The following is an 18,219-nucleotide window of genomic DNA, read 5'->3' as shown; positions in this document are numbered from 1 at the left end:
ACCTTTCCCAAACTACTCCATAAAACAATTATCCTTTCCTCCTTCAAATCCTTCCTTGAGACCTTTCTTCTGTGGAGCATACAGGAAACCGCCAACTGTTAATGGCTACATGGATGGCCCATGAGACTTGCTGATGTCTAGTTACCAAGCGTTTATTTTTTGTAAAAAGTCTCAGAACAATCAGTCTGAGCCTATAGCTGGCAATTTTAAACCTCTGGTACAACTGTAGGCTTTGTCCTCCTTCCCTCCTGTCCCTCCTTCATTGTAGTGTTTGTTACTCCCACCTGATGTGTCTTGTCCTAAATTAGATCGTAAGCTCTTCAGGGCAGAAACCATGTCATCTTATGTGTTTGTACAGCACCTAGCACTAGGGGAGCCCCAATCCTGAATGGGGCCTTTGGGTACTACCATCATAGAAGCAATAGCATGCTATGTACTTAAAGTGAGTTATGGTCAGAAGAGTGATGAAAATGGCACATCCTAATTAAGAGTACACCTCTACCCCGATATAACGCTGTCCTTGGGAGCCAAAAAATCTTACCGCGTTATAGGTGAAACCGCGTTATATCGCAATTGCTTTGATCCACTGGAGTGCGCAGCCCCGCCCCCCGGAGCACTGCTTTACCGCGTTACATTCGAATTTGTGTTATATCGGGTCGCATTATATCGGCGTAGAGGTGTATGTCTAGGCTTAAAACACTACAGCGGCACAGTTGCAGTGCTGCAGCTGCACCACTGCAGCGCATCAATGTAGACGCTCGCTACAGTGACGGGAAAGGTTCTTTGGTTGCTGTAGGTAATCCATCTCCCCAAAAAGTGGGAGTTAGATCAATGGAAGAATTCTTCCATGCATTGTCTATAGTGGGGGTTAGATCAGCCTAGCTACAAGTCTAGAGGGGTTAAAAATCCACACCCCTCAGAGATGTAGCTATGCAGATGTAAGTTTTCAGTGTAGAGCAGCCCTAAGAGCTGCTCCTTGCTGAGGCCTATCTCAGGAAGTACCAGGACTAGAAATGTTACTAGGCCCTGTGCGAAGGAGGGGTGAGAGCTTACATCATCTCTTCTTTTCCTCCCCTCCACCATCTCTCTAAGGTAGTCCCAGTTTAACCCCAATTTATTACAATGCCACCTAATGTACAATTAAGGCTTTTCTTACTGCTTAAAAAATTGGTGCATCTCACCCCAGACAGCCTTTGATACAAAATAATTTTAAACTAGTTCTCCAGTGAAAGGTTTATAAAATTAGTGTGGTTGGCAAAAGAGAGTTTCATGGGAAGTTGACTTTTTCAGAGAAGAGATGATTTGGTTTTTTTCTTTTTGTTTTTGTGTAGGTACTTCTAGTTCATCAACGGATGAAGACATGGAAACAGATGTAGTCAATGAAATCTTGGAGGATATTCCAGAACATGAAGAAGATTATCTGGATTTAACTCTGGAAGAGGAAGAACAGGTTATTAAAGAATACTTAACCTATATGCATGAGGAACAACCCTGAAATCTCATTTCTCACAGTTCAGTTACATGAAATTACTTTGGCTACATATCACATTTTGGACTCTTGAGTTTGGATTTAGATACCTATATCCTCATGCTTATCTTTTGTCAAATGCCTTACATTCAGTTCAATTATAGATGAATTATTTAATTATCAATTAATTACAACAATCATCAAAATCTGCTTTTTTTTGGTTTATTATAATTCATCATAATCAGCATAATGATGAAGCAGAAACAAATATTTTTCTGAAAAACATTGTTTAGTAGAGAGTTGAATATATATTTATATGGGTGTGAAATTAGCCCATTTAATTAATATAGCAAATAAAAGCATTTTACAGCATTTTGCATCATCTGTTTTAAAACAATATTTACGTTTGTAAATCAGAAACGTAGTTAATACGTTTATAGAGCTGTCAGTTTACAAAACCAATTTCCTTCTCTTTGAAGTACTGTTTTCCAAAAATCACTTACAGATCAGTTTTATATGAACTGATGATGTCTTTTCTTGTCTCTGTTCATGTCAGATGTTGCAACAGCAACTAATACAAATAAAACATATGGCGCACCTTGCTTTTATTGAGATTTTTTCCATACTTTATACATAAAAATATTCTTTTTTAAAAAAAGGGCAGTTGGAAGCGGCTGGGGAGGTCATGCCCCCATCCTTGCCTCAGGGTGATGGGGCTGATTTAAACACTTTTCTGTAAAAATTAGTGGGCATGACGTAGGGACACATTTTGCAATTTATAATGACACAAATTCTCAACAAAATCACCCTTGAGAGCCAAACATGACCCATGGATCATAGATTTGACACTCCTGTCTCTATCTCAATTTTTAGATAATTTATACAGGAGGAGGAGGAAACAAAACACCAGCCAGCTAATAAAGATAGAAATTAGGCCAAGCTCATTTCACCTGTCACTTTGTTGCCTTCAGAAATTTAGCCCAATGTTCCTTCCTAATGCTCTTTATCTTCCTTTTGATTCTAACCCTTAGCCCTCTTCTTTCTGATGCCCCTCCAAATGCAACTGCTGAACGGAGATGTTCCATTTTTGAGATCTGTGGTGGCGCTGTAGCCCTGCTGGTCCCATGAGACTAGAGAGACCACATGCGGGAGGTAATATCTTTTACTGGACCAACTTCTGTTGGTGAGAGAGACAAGCTTTCAGGCTTAAACAGACCTCTTCTTAAACTCTGGGAAACTGAAGAAGAGCTCTGTGTAAAGTCAAAAGCTTGTCTCTCTCGCCAGTAAAAGATATTACCTCACCCACCTTGTCTTTCCATTTTTGAGAGGCTATTTTGGAACAGAGAATGTGGTATCATATTTTCATTAACTTCATTCAATCAGTAGAGGGACTCAAAGTCCCATCCATTGTGTCAGTCCATTTAAATGGTCCTACTTCAATGAGGAAAACAGTGATTGGGAAAGGAGGGAATGTGACAGCAACTTGTGGTGTTCGTAGTCGTCTGTATCTAAAACCAGATGAAGCCCCTTCAAAGTTTACTGCCTAAGCTGTACACACAAGTTATTCAGGGGCCTGCTTTTCAGTTTACTCCAGTTAATTGATATGTGCTGGAATTCTAATGAATTAGCCTTCAGTGGCACCCTATGGTCCTGTTAGAACAAGGAGGAAACATGGAGCTGTAGTTCCACCAGTATAACAATCTTCAAATTCCAGTATGAAGCAGATTTATTTGATTTAGTACGAAGATTTCTTTTAGTCATGGCAAATATGGATCAGCTATTACAGCTCACAGCAATGATGTAGACAGTAGTATTATTTGTATGGCTTTAAAATTTAAAATTTGATCTTATTTAAAGCTTTTGTACACCAATCCAATGGACAGTACAAAAGTTAAATACAATAGTTATGCATTTATGAGAATGCTGGTAGCATACCAAAATCCAATAAAGGGTGGCTGGAATGAAACAAACCTGAAAAAGATCAGCCCTGGGACTACCCTAGAAACAAACGGAAGAAATATGATGTCCTCCAAGACAGCTGTACAAAGGAAGGACAAGGAAGTCGTTTAGCCCTGAGGGATTTGGGCGTGAGCCTGTGATGGGCTGAGAACCCTCAGCTCTTACTGAAACCAGTGGGAGTTGAGGAGGCTCAGTGCCTGGCAGGATTTGAACCCTTATTAAATTGATACTATGTTACCGGATAGCGCTTCCCACCAAATGGTGTAGGTGAGGGTAGATGGACTCTAGAGCTTGATAGAATGCAGAGTGAATAGCAGGAGTGGGGGGACAATTGGGTGTGCATTCAGTTTTGATGGAACTGTGCACTTCTCCTGCTTTGTGCTTTCCTTAAGCACTGAAGCTTTGCTTACGCAAGACAGTACACTTTAAAATGAAATGCTTGCCACAGGGAAATTTAAAATATACTATTGAATGTGTAAGGTCATTCCAACAGAAACCATTCCACCAGTCATTTAACTAATCCATGTGCAAATAGTGAATATCTGCCACTGGCAAGTGAGCTGCAGAATAAGAATTATGAGTTGAAGTCTAAGAGTAATTTCAAACATGTTTGATACTGTGATCTGCTTACAAGCAAGAGGAAAAACTCAAGTTACTCATTCACCCAACTCTGATCCAAGGGATCATCTTCTCCATCATTTACCGTTATTTCCCAGCACCATGTGCTGCTGCAGGGCAGCCTGTTAAGTTCATGTTAACATATACAGTCTTGTTTTGTTTCAAATTTTCTGTAAGGATGTAGGTGCACTTTACCCATCAGAGAAAAAGATAAGCCTTTACCAGTCCTCCAGCCAGAACTCCTATTTATTCATCTGAACCGCTAACACACATCAGTGAGCTCACAGCCCATGAATAAAGTGAGCCTCCTGGCTGTTGAACCTGGTAAGAGCCACCATCTTATAAATGTATGTGTCCCGCCCCCGGACCAAGGGTTAGTACAGAGCTGCATAGCAAGATGGAGTAGTGGCCGACAGTGGTAGAATACAGGGCCCGTCCTGCTTGCGGGTAGGTACCTAAACCAGCACACATCAAGCTGGAAGTATAAATTCAAGCTGGTGGAGACAGCACCAGGCTAGCTCTGGACAAGCAAGCTCAGGTCATTCACCTGGAGCTAGAAGTTACACCTCTAGCTTGAAGTGTAGACATACACCTAGTATGAGTTAAACACACAAACTTCTGTCCCAGCCAACAAAGTGGTGGTGGCACCTGCTGCACATAGGCAACAACTGGTAAAAAAAAAAAAAAACACCTGCATAGAAAAGCAGGACTCTGCTTGTTTACTCAAGCAAAAGGAAGGCTGAGAGGGGCAATGATTGTGCTCTATAAATACATTGCATGGGTGGGGTGGTGCTAATAGTATGGTAGGGGACAAGCTAGTTAAGCTAATGGACAATGTTGGTTCATGGGCAAATGGGGGTGAACTGGCCATGAACAAATTCAGGCTGAACATTAGAAGAAGGTTTCTAAGCGGTAGAAGGATGAGTTAGTAACTTAGTTTGTTTCAAGAACAAGCTGGACAAAGTTATGGGTGTAATTGTATGAAAGGGTTACTTGTGATGGTGTGGGGGGCAGGGCTGACGTCCATGTTACACTCATGCTTCAGGGTTTCAGCCAGCCAGCTGGAGGGGGATCAGGAAGGGATTTTCCCCCACCCTCAAAGTAGTCTGGGAGAGTTGTTGTTTTTTTTAAATCTTCCTGTGATACATCTGGGATGACCCTCCCCCCTACTTCCTGCCCCTGTCACTCCTCAGCCTTGGGAAAGGGGCCTGGGGGGGTCCCTGTACAGGGCGCTGCCCCCCATGCATCTGGACTCCCTCACACCCCATACCCAGACACACACTCCAGCTGAGCCTCACTCCCCCACCAAGTGCCCCCACACACGTGAACGCCCATCCCTCCTGCACCTGGATCATGTCAACAAGCTCCCCCTGCACCCAGACCCTCTCACCCCACTGAGCCCCCCACTTGCTGCATCCAGACCTCCACCCCAGTTTACACACCTATCTGCTAGAAAGTATTAGAATTGTAGGAGTAAGGCTGCCTTGGTTCGATACGGTGCATTGGGAGGAGAGCATGCTAGGGGTTAGGTTGAGCCAAGCCTTACAGGCAGTGTGACTGAGAGGTGGCAGGCACTGCACTACCAAAGAGCTAGGGTCTGTTCCCAACTTTGCCAGCCGAGACTTTATTTGTAAAACAGAGGACGTACCATTCTCCTGTCTCAGGGGAGAGAAGGATGAGATACCTCGCTCACTAGTAAGAGTTGTGAAGTGCAACAGCTAGTAAGAGCCAAGAGGTGAAACCAGGGTGTCCTGGCTCCCAGGATAGCATACTTGTCCCAAGGCTGCAGTGTATTTTGTGGCTTTGTCAGTCAAATTCAGCAGCTTAAAGAGTTGAGATGTTGGCAGTCATACAACTGCAGCAGGTGGGACATAAGAATTTAGGGACCATCCTGCTTCACCAGTAACAGACTTGACTCCAGCCCATCTAAGAGGGGAAAGTGAGGGCATGTTTGTAAAGTTCACATGATTTTTTTCCCTCTGCTTCTCCCCTTCCCCTCCCTTTCTGACTGCCATTTGTCTGCAGCCAATCCTATGTATGCAGCAAGAAATTACAAATAAAGGATTCAGTTTCATCTATAGATGCCATGTGTTTATTACCCACTCACAAAGAGTATTACAGCATTTATCTGCCACAATACAGAATAAATAAAGCCACAAAAATAAAAACACATGGTTAAGTATCTGTTTCATTGAATCTACAAAGTGTGTTGTATCTACAAAAAAAAATGACACGAATATTTATGGCTCAGTGATTATCAAGGAGCAGTGAACTTGGAAGAGATGAGTGCGACACCCCTAAATTTAGATCAACGGTTCTCAACCTGCGGCCCAATTAGCACACAGCTGCAGCCCAACTGTGTGCTAAAAAAAAATTCAAAATGTGCCATTCTGGTCTGGCGGAGGCAGGGCTGGCTGAGGGGAAGACTGCGTCATGCAGACTGCTGGAGTGCTCCTGCCAGCAGGGGGCAGGTGAGTGCCTCAGGGGGACGGGGTGGGAGAGTGGGTCTGTGAGTAGGTTTGTGGAGGGGGCTCCGGGCAGTGAGGGGATGGGGGGCACTGGGAACTAGGGATTTGCCAGGGTGCTGCAGCACCCCCAGGTTTCAGGTGGGGCTCTGCTCTTGGCCCCCCTTCTTGGGTCCTGGCTGCCAGCCCGCACCGGGCGCTCAGCTCCTGGCCCAGTACCAGGGCTTCCAGCTGCCCGGCCCCATGCCGCAGCACTCGGATCCCAGCTGCTATGCAGCCCCACATGGCAGGGTCTGGGTCCAGCTGCTGCCCAGCCCATACCCAGGGATTGGCTCCTGGCCCATGCTGGGCATAGGGGACTGTGGGCGGCTGGGGGCGGGGACTGTGGTTCTCAACTTGCGGCCCACGTAATACACTGTGGGCCACATAAACAGGGTGAGAACCATTGATTCAGATGCTTATCCAAACCCCCCTTTCCTTCAGGCACACCTAGGTGATCTCTAACAATTTCACTCTAGATCTTTACACATCACCACCTTCCTTCCAACAGGTACCCACCTTCTTCCATGGTAACATGCTCTTCATTTCAAAGCCCATATGGTCTCCAGGCACTCTCTAGATTTTGTCTGGCTCCTATGTCACCTGTCATGGAATGTGCAGCACCGCTGATGGGTTCATGAAATGTGAAAGGAGCCCAGGCCCAGCAGCGAAGCCAGAGAGATACTGGGTGGCTGCATTCACTCAACCTCCCTCCATCACATCCTTCAGAACCAGCATCCTTACATGAAGCCTGTTGTCCTGCTTTCCAATGTCCACAACAAAGAAACAAGTCCCTCGCCCTCCCTCCCCCACCCCTCAGGGGAACTCACTGCCAACCTGCTCTCCCACTCACGCTGCATGCAGAGGAACTGGCCTGAAGTTCAGGTTGTTCATTTGTTGGGTTTTTTCAAAGCCCATTTAAATCTCTGCTCTGTTGCTCTAAGCTCAAGCACCAATGAGACTTCAGGCATCTGTGTGCCTCAGCCAAGCTCTCCTACATTAAAGTCATTCGGATCAGTGAGAGGCAAGGACATTATAACCCTAAAGGGAGCTGAGAAAATTCAATTCAGAGTCATCCTGCAAGGCAGCCTTCGCTTGCACATTCTGCTCCATCGCAGTGTGTTGTAACATGCAATAAGAAGGGGAGGGAGCCTATTGGCTTATTACTTATTCCTGCCGCTCCTCCTGTCAGGGACCAGGGTGAGGCAGCAGTGGGGTCAAATACCACTGTACAGGAAGGAACTGGGAAAAGGAGTCTTAAATACAAATTATAATTACAAACAAAAATATAGGGGAAGGCATCTCTCATGGACTGCTCTCCACAATGGCGCCTGACCCCATATTGCCCCTGGTCGGTAAGTCATCCACACAAGTTTACTTTCCATTACAATGTACTATGAGCTGCTGTGAGACATCAGTAATATTCTGAAGAGAGTCAGTTTCATGATTCACATGAATGTGAACTCTTGATTGAACACTTTAGGCAATGTAATTTCCCACCTCTTTCCAAGGTCTGGCTTATCTGCACCCAAGGGCACAGAAGATGGCTCAGTTTTTCCTCTTTGACAGAAAGTTTGTCCCGAGCAATCACATTAGTTCAACAGCCTCAAGTTCCCCATTCTCCTGTTCCACTGTGCAGCCAACTCTGTTATTGAAAAGACGAGACAGACTTCCCTTCTGAGAGCTCTTGCCCAGGACAGACCGCTCCTTCTTCAGGCGATGCTTGTTTCGCTTGCAGATTCCTTGTACGTCCCAGATCCTTAGCGTGCCATCGTGGGAAGCTGTGTACAATAATTCATTGTGAATCTGGAACAATAAGGCCATACTTAATCCCATACTGCACACTTCAGAGTCACCACAATCAAAATGCAGCTTGGAAGTAAACAGGAGGTTTAGTCCTTTACATTTAAGGCCCAATTCCCCACTACATGTCATAGCACATGGCATTCCAAGTGTTCTAGTGCCCAGGTAACTGGCCATGGCAGTTTCCACAGAACATATGGAGAAATCTATACTAAAACTTGCTGATCTGGACGTTGAGTTTTTCAAAGTACAGTCCCCTCCTCACCTGAATGCAGTTGATGATGAACTTGTGTCCTCGGAAGATCCTCTGCAGGACGCCTGTCTTTGAATTGAAAGCTCGAGCGCAGGCATCACCACTTCCTGTAAACACTAACACAAAGGAGCAATGAGGCCTTTTGAGGATAGCCATGTGACCAATCATAAAGGATCAGTTATTCGAGGAAAACACTTTCTGGGCCTGATTCTCCACTTGCTCATACCAGTTTAGCTTCATGGACACCAGTAAGGTTGCTCCCAATTTAGTCCTGTGTAAATGAGAGAAGGGTCATTCTGGGATGTATTAGCAGGAGGGTTGTAAGCAAGACACAAGAAGTAATTCTTCCACTCTACTCAGCACTGATAAGGCCTCAACTGGAGTACTCCATCCAGTTCTGGGCACCACTCTTCAGGAAAGATGTGGCCAAATTGGAGAAAGTCCAGAGGAGAGCAACAAAAATTATTGAAGGGCTAGAAAACATGACCTATGAGGAAAGATTAAACAAACCTATTTTTTTTCAGTCTGGAGCAGAGAAGACTGAGAGGGGGGACATAACAGTCTTCAAGTATGTAAAAGGTTGTTATGAAGAGAAGGATGGTAAATTGTTCTCCTTAACCATTGAGGACAGGACAAGAAGTAATAGGCTTAAATTGCAATAAGGGAGATTTAGGTCAGAAATTAGGAAAAACTTCCTAACTTTAAGGGTAGTTAAGCACTGGAACAAATTACCTAGAATCTCTATTACTGGAGGTTTTTAAGAACAGGTTGGATAAACACCTGTCAGGGATGGCCCAGATAATACCTTGGCCAGCCTCTATGCATGGTCCCTTCCAGTCCTACATTTCTATGATTCTGTGGTCTTGCCCACCATTGCCAAGAAATCTGGAGCTCCAAAAGCAGAGTAATGTAGACAATGCACCAGTAGCCACTGATGTTTTAATTGCCATGAAATATAGGCTTGCTCTGAGCAGGGTTAGATGATGCGGGGCCAGACCCTCAGCTGATGAGAGTCAGCAGAGCTCCATTGGACTTCAATGGTGCTACCTTGATTTACTGTAGCTGAGGATCTAGTCCAGAATTCCAATATACATAATCCACTGGGAGGAAGAAGTTGCTGAACACAACATGAAACAAAGGATCCTGTTTTATTAACATGGGTATCTTCCTCCAGGAGAAGCTGCCATGCAGCCCACTCAGGTTCATCCAACCAGCTACTGGCTTTACTCCTGAAACATACCCCACTCAAAAACATTTGTTCTATTTGTAAAGCAATCAGTTGCTGCTTCTGTGGCTACATTTGCTGTTCCATGCTACACACTCATTACACTCGGCCTAAATTCCTTCTAGACTTTGTTTCCCCCACACACAACACTCATTTTTCAAAGTATTGAACTCTTCCTCAAGTCTACGGTTCCCTCTCATGTTAAGTCTACCTGACCACGTTCATTGCACACATTTAGGTTTCCCTTCCTTCTCTCTGTATGTTTCCCTGTCTATACATATGCTTTGACAGTCTCTAGAGCAGACAAGATAGCCTTGGTTTCATAGATTTTCCCGAAGCTTTCAATATCTTTGAACACCGTACAGTTCCAGGGGCCCATTCATTGCTGTAGTATCTTCACTAGTTTCTTCTGTTGCAACAAGCAGCGGAGGTGAATACCCTTCGGATTTTGAAAGAGAAACTGCAAACCCCAGTAATTAAGTACGAGTCTAACCCTTTCTCTCATAACATATGAAGCACGGCTTTACCACTGTTAGAATAAAGCCTGAGCTTTTCAACCAAAAAAGCTTACTATCAGCAGGTACGATTTCTCTGGGCAGAGCTATCAAACAATCCTTTTTCTTCAGCAGTGAAAATGCATCTTCAAGCAACTCTACAAATTTCCTTTCATAAGAGCAGCTTTTTTCAATTTACTCTTGTAGCTTAGGATCCTTGCAAGCAATACAGCCTTTGAGTGATTTAAGCCACAGGTTAGAGTTGGTATTCCATTACAGTATAGGAGTTTATAGAAATGACTGAAAATGTCCTGTCATGTCTATATTGTACACCACATACCACAGGAACTATGGGAGGTTATTTTAAATTCAAGCACGACTAGTGATTTTGGGTGCCCAACTTGAGATACTTTAAAGGGGCCTGATTTTCAGAGGGTATATGCTCAGCACCTTTAGGGAATTTCAGGTTGGGCACACAAAAATCACAAGACATTTTTGAACATTTCAGACTATGAACAACTCGCTATTAATACACAGAGTAAGGAACATTCCAACCAGCTTGAATGGTTGGGGAACATTCTCTTCTAATGGCACAACTTTCCTTAACTATTCCCAGCTCGTTGACTTTTCCTATAGACAGACATTTCTGAACTAAGATAGAAAATAGGTGAAATCAGTGATCCTTGTATTTCATGCCTCATCAGAAACTGCCAGTGTGGAAAGTTTTGTGAAACAGAAGGGCATCCAAGGATTCACATTCTGTCTCCAGCCGCCTCACCCCTCAAAACAGATGACAAGGCATTGATTGACTACTGAAAGAGAAGAAATGGACAAAGGGGTAGTTCAGTATTATTTACTGGTACATCAAACAACCTGTCACTATACCTCTAGTGGCACAAGCTTTGCAGATCTCAAATTAAGCAAGGGCAGGCTGGATCAGCAACTGGATTGCTCTTAGCGAGTACAGTTTAGTTCTCTCTTTCTTTCAGGATTTGCTTTTTGACAGGTATCCTTTATTTCCCTGTGAACTGTCATTTTGCATTTAAAGAGGTAACTTGTACATCAGAGCTTCAAAGGGGCAATGTCAAATCAAGTTCAGGCCAACATTTAGATTGTATATAAATAAATTTGTATCCAAACCTACCTGCAAACCCAACAGAAACCCCTTTTTGGGGGGGAGGGGGGAGAAGAAGGGGTTAAAATTCAATGGAAGGAGCAGTTCTTAAACAAGATTCCCTGGCAATCTTTGCAACACAAAAACTGCAGCACAGACATCTGAGTTGACTAAATTCATTTTCATTGTCCAAGCCCAGAAACGTCAGAGAGAAACAACAAGCACAAACAGTGAAAGATAAATTGCACTGAAAAAAAAGCTCGTTTTAATAATCTGTGGTGGTGTTAGTTACGGAGGTAAAGAGAAGATGCCTGGTAGTGTGGCTAGGATGCTAGCCTGGCCTTCAGGAGACATGGGTTCAAGTCCCAGCTCTGCTGTGGACTTCCTGTGTGACCTTGGGCAAATTGTTTCTTGCCTCTGTTCTCCATCTGCAAAAATACTTTGCCTGGCTTGTCTTTTTTCAGCTGTAAGCTCTCTGGAGCAGGCAGCGTCTCGGACTATGTATGTGTACAGTGCTGAGCGCAGTGAGGCTCTTATCTCCACTGGGCCTCTAGGCGCTACTGTAATAAAATCATATCGTAAACAAATGACTGGTTGTAAGGGGGAAGTTTCTTTTTTACAAGGTTAAAATGGTGTGTTTATTCTTCCCAAACAGGTCCTTAATGTTCTTCATTGCCCACTGGATGTTCTATTTCCCAAATGGGATAAGTCAGCTGTCTCTCTTCAACACCTTTTAGCTTTTATTGTTATATTAAAAGCTAATAATACCCTTGTGAACACCTCTGTCACACTAACACCATGTTTCTCCCAGGTCTGGCTAAATATATCAATGCTGACTGCTTAGTCCCAGAGTGTGGAGTGTTATGGAAAGAGAAGGGGATGAAAGGAAAGACGGCAGAGTGTGCAAAATCTGGCAATACTGGGGTGGCAGCTTGGAAAGTTTGATTTGAACTTGGTGTGTAATCTTTCAAGTGAGCCAATGCCCATCGATTTCCCAGCTTAGCTACAGAACGGGAATTGTTTTTAGACTTTAGTCTTTCTCATGCTCTCATTAAACAAAGAACGACCTCCCACCCCTTCACCTCTCCTGTCCTCCTCCCCAGTAGGAAGTCGGAGTTACAGTAGTGATCAGACCAGCAGTGTATATAGTTCAGTATCATGCCTCTGGGCTTGTCTACAGGAACACTTTTTAAGTGCCCAAGTACAACTATGAAATCAAGTTAGCTTACTTGATTCTGATCATGACCAACCAGCCAGTGTGGACCAAGGAAAACCATATGCAGTATCATGTCAGCTAATCACTATTTACCCATGATCTGTATGTCTGAGCAGTTCATATTATTCTTTCCAACATGCATTACCTTGTATTTGTCAAAAGTGAATTTCACCTGCCATTGTACTACCCTTCCACCGATAGAGATGGACAGTTAGTTCCAAATTACCCTACAACAAAGTTATTTGCAGATGTCATAGTTGAGACAGATGTGGAAGAGGGAGCTGAAGAGAAGAGAGCAGTGGCCTTGTGGATTGGCTCAGGAAGGGCATTTCTTCCATGTTGCCTGTATGCAAGAAGGCATGGAGACATTTACTGGGCAAATAGCACACCATGGCTATATCACTGGCAGATCAGGCCAGAGGATGATACATAAAAAGGCTCAGGATGATGACTATCTAGGATCAGCATTATACATGAACCTGAAGCCAAGAACAAGAAGCATAAATGAGACATGCTAGAAGAGACAGCCAACAAAGGGATTCAGAGAGGGGAGAGGACATGGCCAGAAGTCTAGACTGTAAACTCTCTGAGGCAGGAACTATCTTAATTGTTAGTAGTGCCTAGCACAACGAGGCCTTGATGGGGTTCATAGGCACAAGACGTTAGTTATTTGCAGGAATCAGTATGGGAGAGTATGGGGGTCTGAATAGGAGTTTTAGCTTTCAGGACAAAGTAGACAGAATGTTTTGGAAAGGGCCAAGTTTCACAAATATACTTTTTAGTTTGAGAACAATAAACTGTGCATTACACAAACCCAATATCTTGCTATCCCTGCATGCTCTAGTGCTAGCTGGTGCACATGAGGCTGGAACCCAGCCACGTCTCCAACCCATCCAGATATACTTTGAGATGTGCAGAAATAGCAGGACCCCGCTGCAGCCAGGGAGTAGAAACAGCTGCATGCACCTGCACTAATGTTCTGCTTGGGAGAAGTGAAGGCACCCAGTAGAGTGAGTGCCATACTTTGGTGCTCAATCTAGTAGCACTAGGGCAGGAGGAAGAGTCAGTGAAGATTTCACAAGATCTCACTCCTCACAACTATAATGTTACCTTTATTATTCACTTTTAATCAAAGGAAAAACATCCATAAATAGCAGGGAAAATGAGACAAAATGTGGGGAAAGGCAACTTACAGATTCCTGCATGGTATTTCAAAGTGCTAACGCTGTGTTTGTGAGTCTTGTATGTTTGGACTTGCTCCCCAGTGTCTGCTAACCAGCACTTCACCGTCTTGTCTGCACTTCCCGAATACAAGTATCGATTCACCAGCTGAGGGGGAAAGAGAAAAGAACATCGTCAATAGCCTCCAGAGAAAATTCAGGGAATTGCACTCAAGTGATTCATCCTCAGTCACATCTTCCAACTGAAAAAAAAAAAAGCAATTAGCTTTTAGAGGGGGGTTTCAGCAAAACAGTTCTCTCCGAGCTGAAACAGAATTGCCTGATCCGGTATTCTTTGCACAGCCACGTCCCTCATGGGACTTCTGGGCCCTAAAAATGGTTTCCAAATTTCAAACAAGGGAGAGATTAAGGGCCAGATTCTCTTTTGGTGAAAGTGGACACATCTCTCTTGAAGTTTATGGAGCTGCACTAGTAGAGAGTTTGGACTAGTTTGTCATTTTATAAAAGCACTAGACTAAAAACAATTGGTAAATACAGTATGAGATCACAAATTTCAAATAAAAAAAAACCCTCAAAAAACAAATCCTAAGTGACAAAAAGGCAAATTAAATAAACCAAGTCAGAGGCTAATGGGATAACAACAGACAAGGTCGGTGTTTTGAAATACTGTGTTTTCTTTGTAACTGTTTTGGATGTTTGTTTCCAGTATTGTTCAATGATGCAATAACATTTTTAAAAATGCTGTTTTCAGACAGGATCCTAGAAGTGTTTCATAAATTATCTTAGCAATGTAGCAATTAAAACGGTTTCCAATATTATTTGAATTCCAGCAATACTGCCTAGAGGCTTCAGCTGACTTCATTGTGCTAGTCACTGTAAATACATATAGTAGGAGACACTCCCTTACAATCTAAACCGACAAGACAGGAAGGGTAGGGTTACCTCCACCAGACAGATGGGAAACAGAAGCAAAGGGAGATTAAGTGGCTTGTGCAAAATCATGTAGCAAGTCTGTGGCACAGCTGTGAATGAAACCCAGACTTCCTGAGTCATAGTCCAGTGCCTTAGCCACAAGGCCATCCTTCCTCTCATCAGCCTTCCCTAATATGGGAAAGATCTCACTGAGTTCTTCTAACATACAGATAAGGAAAATAAACCAAGACTAAATAGGCATCATTAAAATACTAAGATTGTAACCTCTTCACAGCAAGGACTCTGGTTGGGCGCTTGTCTGTAAAGCGTCTAGCACGCAGCTGGTGCTACATAAAAAAATAAAATAAAAAAAAAAATTCTCTTACCAAAAGTTCCAATTCAGGTGCCAGGGTAATCACAGTTTTACATATCAGGCTTTTAAGGGCTGGTAGGAACCACCTTGGGACTGATTCAAACACGTAAAGAGGAGGGAGAAACAGGTGGCAATCGGAAGAAAAACAGAACTTGCACAAGGAATAATGGCTTATTTTCCCCTATGAGCACACAGGTTAAAAGGCTGTCACGCCCAGAAGCAGGGCTTAAATTCAGCTGGAGCTGACTGGAGCAGAGCACCGGTAAATATTTTAAAAACTTGACTCCTGTCTGATGGTGTTACAGTTCCCAACTGGGGGTCCAGGGTCCCCTGGGAGGGCTGCAAGCTGGTTTCAGGGGGCCCCCAAGCCTCCAGGCACCTCCCATGAGGAATGGGGGTGGGGACTCTGGGAAATACTCTGAGAATTTAAGCCCTGTCCAGAAGATAACCCCTTGCTTGATCAAACTCCCTCTGATGTCAAGGGGAGTCCTGCAATAGAGACTGACTGCACGTTATGCACTAACCCAGCTTGACATGGACTTCACTTTTAGGCCATGTCTCTACTCCTATACTTCACCATAAAGTAAGTTATTTAAAACACCTCTCCCCATCCTCCACGCCCTCCACACACTCCATGTGGCTATTCAGCCCTTTTGCTCACCCCTGGATTGTGCAGATAAATTTGATTTCCTTCCTGCCCCAAATCCCCTTTAGTGTCCCGAGTCAGCTCTGTACCAAAGGGGTAAATCACATCTTTACTGCTTGTACAGTATTCTGAGAACCTCTAACGAAAGATACTTAAAGTGTTTACGATGGGGCTGTGCTCCACTGGACGAGAGTAATGGCAAACTCACACAAAAGGACCAAGATGCCCTTGAAGACACATGCACAAACACCACCGAATTCAAGAGTAACTGTGCTCATGCAACTGACTGCAGGCAGAACTTGGTACACAGGACCTTTTCAAGGCCATGTCTCAGAAGCTCATAAAACACACAATTGCCCCAAAACTAGGAGCTTGAAATTTCACATCTCATTAAATTTCTGATGCATCAGCAGTGGCACTACTATTACATCTCAAGAAGGGAAGCGAGGGAGCGACCTGCTGTATAAACACAGATTTTGAGCTACACAAATAGCCTGACAGAGCTAATCTGACCTTAAAACCCAACCTAAGTGGGCATGGAAAACATTGTCACATTCCACTGCTAATTGGAAAAGGTTGGCTGGAGTTGGGATCCTGCTGGATTGTTCTTGGCCAACTCATGGTATTTCTGTTCCAAACATCTTACAAGCAGCAGAATCTACTCAACAAGAACGAACACTAAGTTACAGCCTCTTACAGGTGCATGCCACTTTGCATGAAGGGTACATTAGGTTATAGTGCTTAAGCTCTCCATTTAAGCGGCTGTGAAAACATTGAAGTCAAACAAAATAACAGCTACGTGTCTTGGTTTGCTCTCCATCTTTATTTCTCTGCTAGAAATACAATGTGGCAAATGAAGGGGGCTTAGCTAGCTAGTTAATGGAACCCACGGTGTAACAGCAGTGAAAACCTTCCCTGAAAAGCCCTAGCTGTGATATGGAGTGATGAACTCTAAGAGTTTTTGTGAACTCTAGTTCAGTCTTTATTTAGTCTGTAGCCTCTGTGCCAAGAAGGGTACCAGTTGTACTGATTTATAGGCTTTTCTATGCTTTTCACAACTACAGTGTATGGGCATCACACCAACCTAATGAAGTTAGACTCACAATACCCATACGATATAGGAAAGTATTATCAGCCTCATTTTACAGACTGGGAAACTGAAGTATCAACACATTAAATATTTGCCAAGGGTCACTCAGGAAGTCTGCTGCCGAATCAGGAACAAATCTCTCAAGTCCCAGTCCTTAACCATAACATAATCCTTCCACTCCTTTTGATGCTGTTTTTGCAATAGGAACTGAACTGAAGCCACCATCTCATTGCACCTAGGGCACCTGTCAGCCATCACTTGGTGATAGCTTTCACAAACTCCCACTGGATTTGAAGCTGTAACCTATATGGCACTCTGCACCCCAAAGCACCCCATATTTACCATGATGATGTAATTATGAGAGGTTTTGTACAAAGTATGCCTTGTGAGGTATCATTCTAAAAGTCTTGATCTGCTAAACATTACTATCTTGTTGGATTGTATGTGCTATCATTGTATGTGAAGTTATGAAATCTTGCTATGTGGGAGTTACTAAAGTATGACGTGAAGCTGGAAATACCCCAAACCAGCCTTTCAGGTACAACAATGGAGTAGCCAGACAGTGTTAATTTCTGTCGTCAACACCCATCAAGGGACGAATCTTCTAACACAGGAACTCTGCATAAGGAAGCCTCCTCCCAGGGAGCACCGAGACAATGGAGAATGTTTGGCCAATGGAAGTGGACCCCTTCCTTCCTCCCCCACCCCACCCTTCCACATTTATAGACTTTCCAGCAAACTGGAAGAAACTATAAAAGACAGGGAGCGACATCTTGATTGGTCTTCACTCCCCCACAACTCAACACCTGAAAGAACCTATGGAAGACAAAGGACTTTGAGGGGAACCCAGGCTGAAAAGAAGATGCAGCCTGCACATCAAGACTCTGTGAGCCTGCTTGTACCATCAGTCAGGGTGAGATATTGCTGATTCAAATCCTATCCAGTTTGTATGAGACTTAGAGTGCGATTGTTTGATTTCCTAGGTAACCTGCTTTGATCTGTTTGCTATCACTTATAATCATTTAAAATCTATCTTTCTATAGTTAATAAACCTGTTTTATGTTTTATCTTAACTAGGGTGGTTTTGAGCGAAGTGTTTGGGAATCTTAGCCCTGTTAACAAAGGCTGGGTCATATCTTCCCCACAGCGAGGGGGGAACAGACTAATTAATGAGTTTGCACTGTACAGCTACCAGTGCAGTACAAGATGGTCTAATTCTGTGTTTATGCTCCAATAGGCGTGCAATGCTGGGGAGCTGGGAAATTGGCTGTTAACTCCATTGTTGGTCCATGAGTGGCTTAGGTAAAGCACTCAGGTAACTTAGTGGGGTGTGTGGTGCCACCTGCTGTCGTGTCGGGTGATA

The 18,219-nt window shown here is 43.7% G+C and overlaps 2 protein-coding genes across 6 annotated transcripts in view; one reads left to right on the top strand and one right to left on the bottom strand.

Moving 5' to 3' along the window:
• Window positions 1–2,070, top strand: part of NUB1 (negative regulator of ubiquitin like proteins 1) — a 28,878-nt gene extending 26,808 nt beyond the window's left edge. For all 3 annotated transcript variants that reach the window (XM_054021203.1, XM_054021202.1, XM_054021201.1), the window contains one exon: window positions 1,332–2,070. In XM_054021203.1, the coding sequence (XP_053877178.1) occupies window positions 1,332–1,495 (164 nt within the window). In that variant the 3' untranslated portion in view covers window positions 1,496–2,070. The remainder of the gene's footprint in view (window positions 1–1,331) is intronic.
• Window positions 2,071–6,109: 4,039 nt separating this feature from the next.
• Window positions 6,110–18,219, bottom strand: part of WDR86 (WD repeat domain 86) — a 32,489-nt gene continuing 20,379 nt past the window's right edge. For 2 of the 3 annotated variants that reach the window (XM_054021198.1, XM_054021199.1), the window contains exons 5-7: window positions 13,848–13,983; window positions 8,618–8,721; window positions 6,110–8,355 (exon numbers count right to left, since the gene is read on the bottom strand). In XM_054021198.1, the coding sequence (XP_053877173.1) occupies window positions 8,137–8,355; window positions 8,618–8,721; window positions 13,848–13,983 (459 nt within the window). In that variant the 3' untranslated portion in view covers window positions 6,110–8,136. The remainder of the gene's footprint in view (window positions 8,356–8,617; window positions 8,722–13,847; window positions 13,984–18,219) is intronic. The other variant, XM_054021200.1, reaches the window with a different exon arrangement.

Source organism: Malaclemys terrapin, chromosome 2, assembly GCF_027887155.1.
Source record: "Malaclemys terrapin pileata isolate rMalTer1 chromosome 2, rMalTer1.hap1, whole genome shotgun sequence".
In the NCBI taxonomy this organism is placed as follows: Eukaryota; Metazoa; Chordata; order Testudines; family Emydidae; genus Malaclemys; species Malaclemys terrapin.
This window is presented reverse-complemented; position numbering and strand designations above follow the sequence as displayed.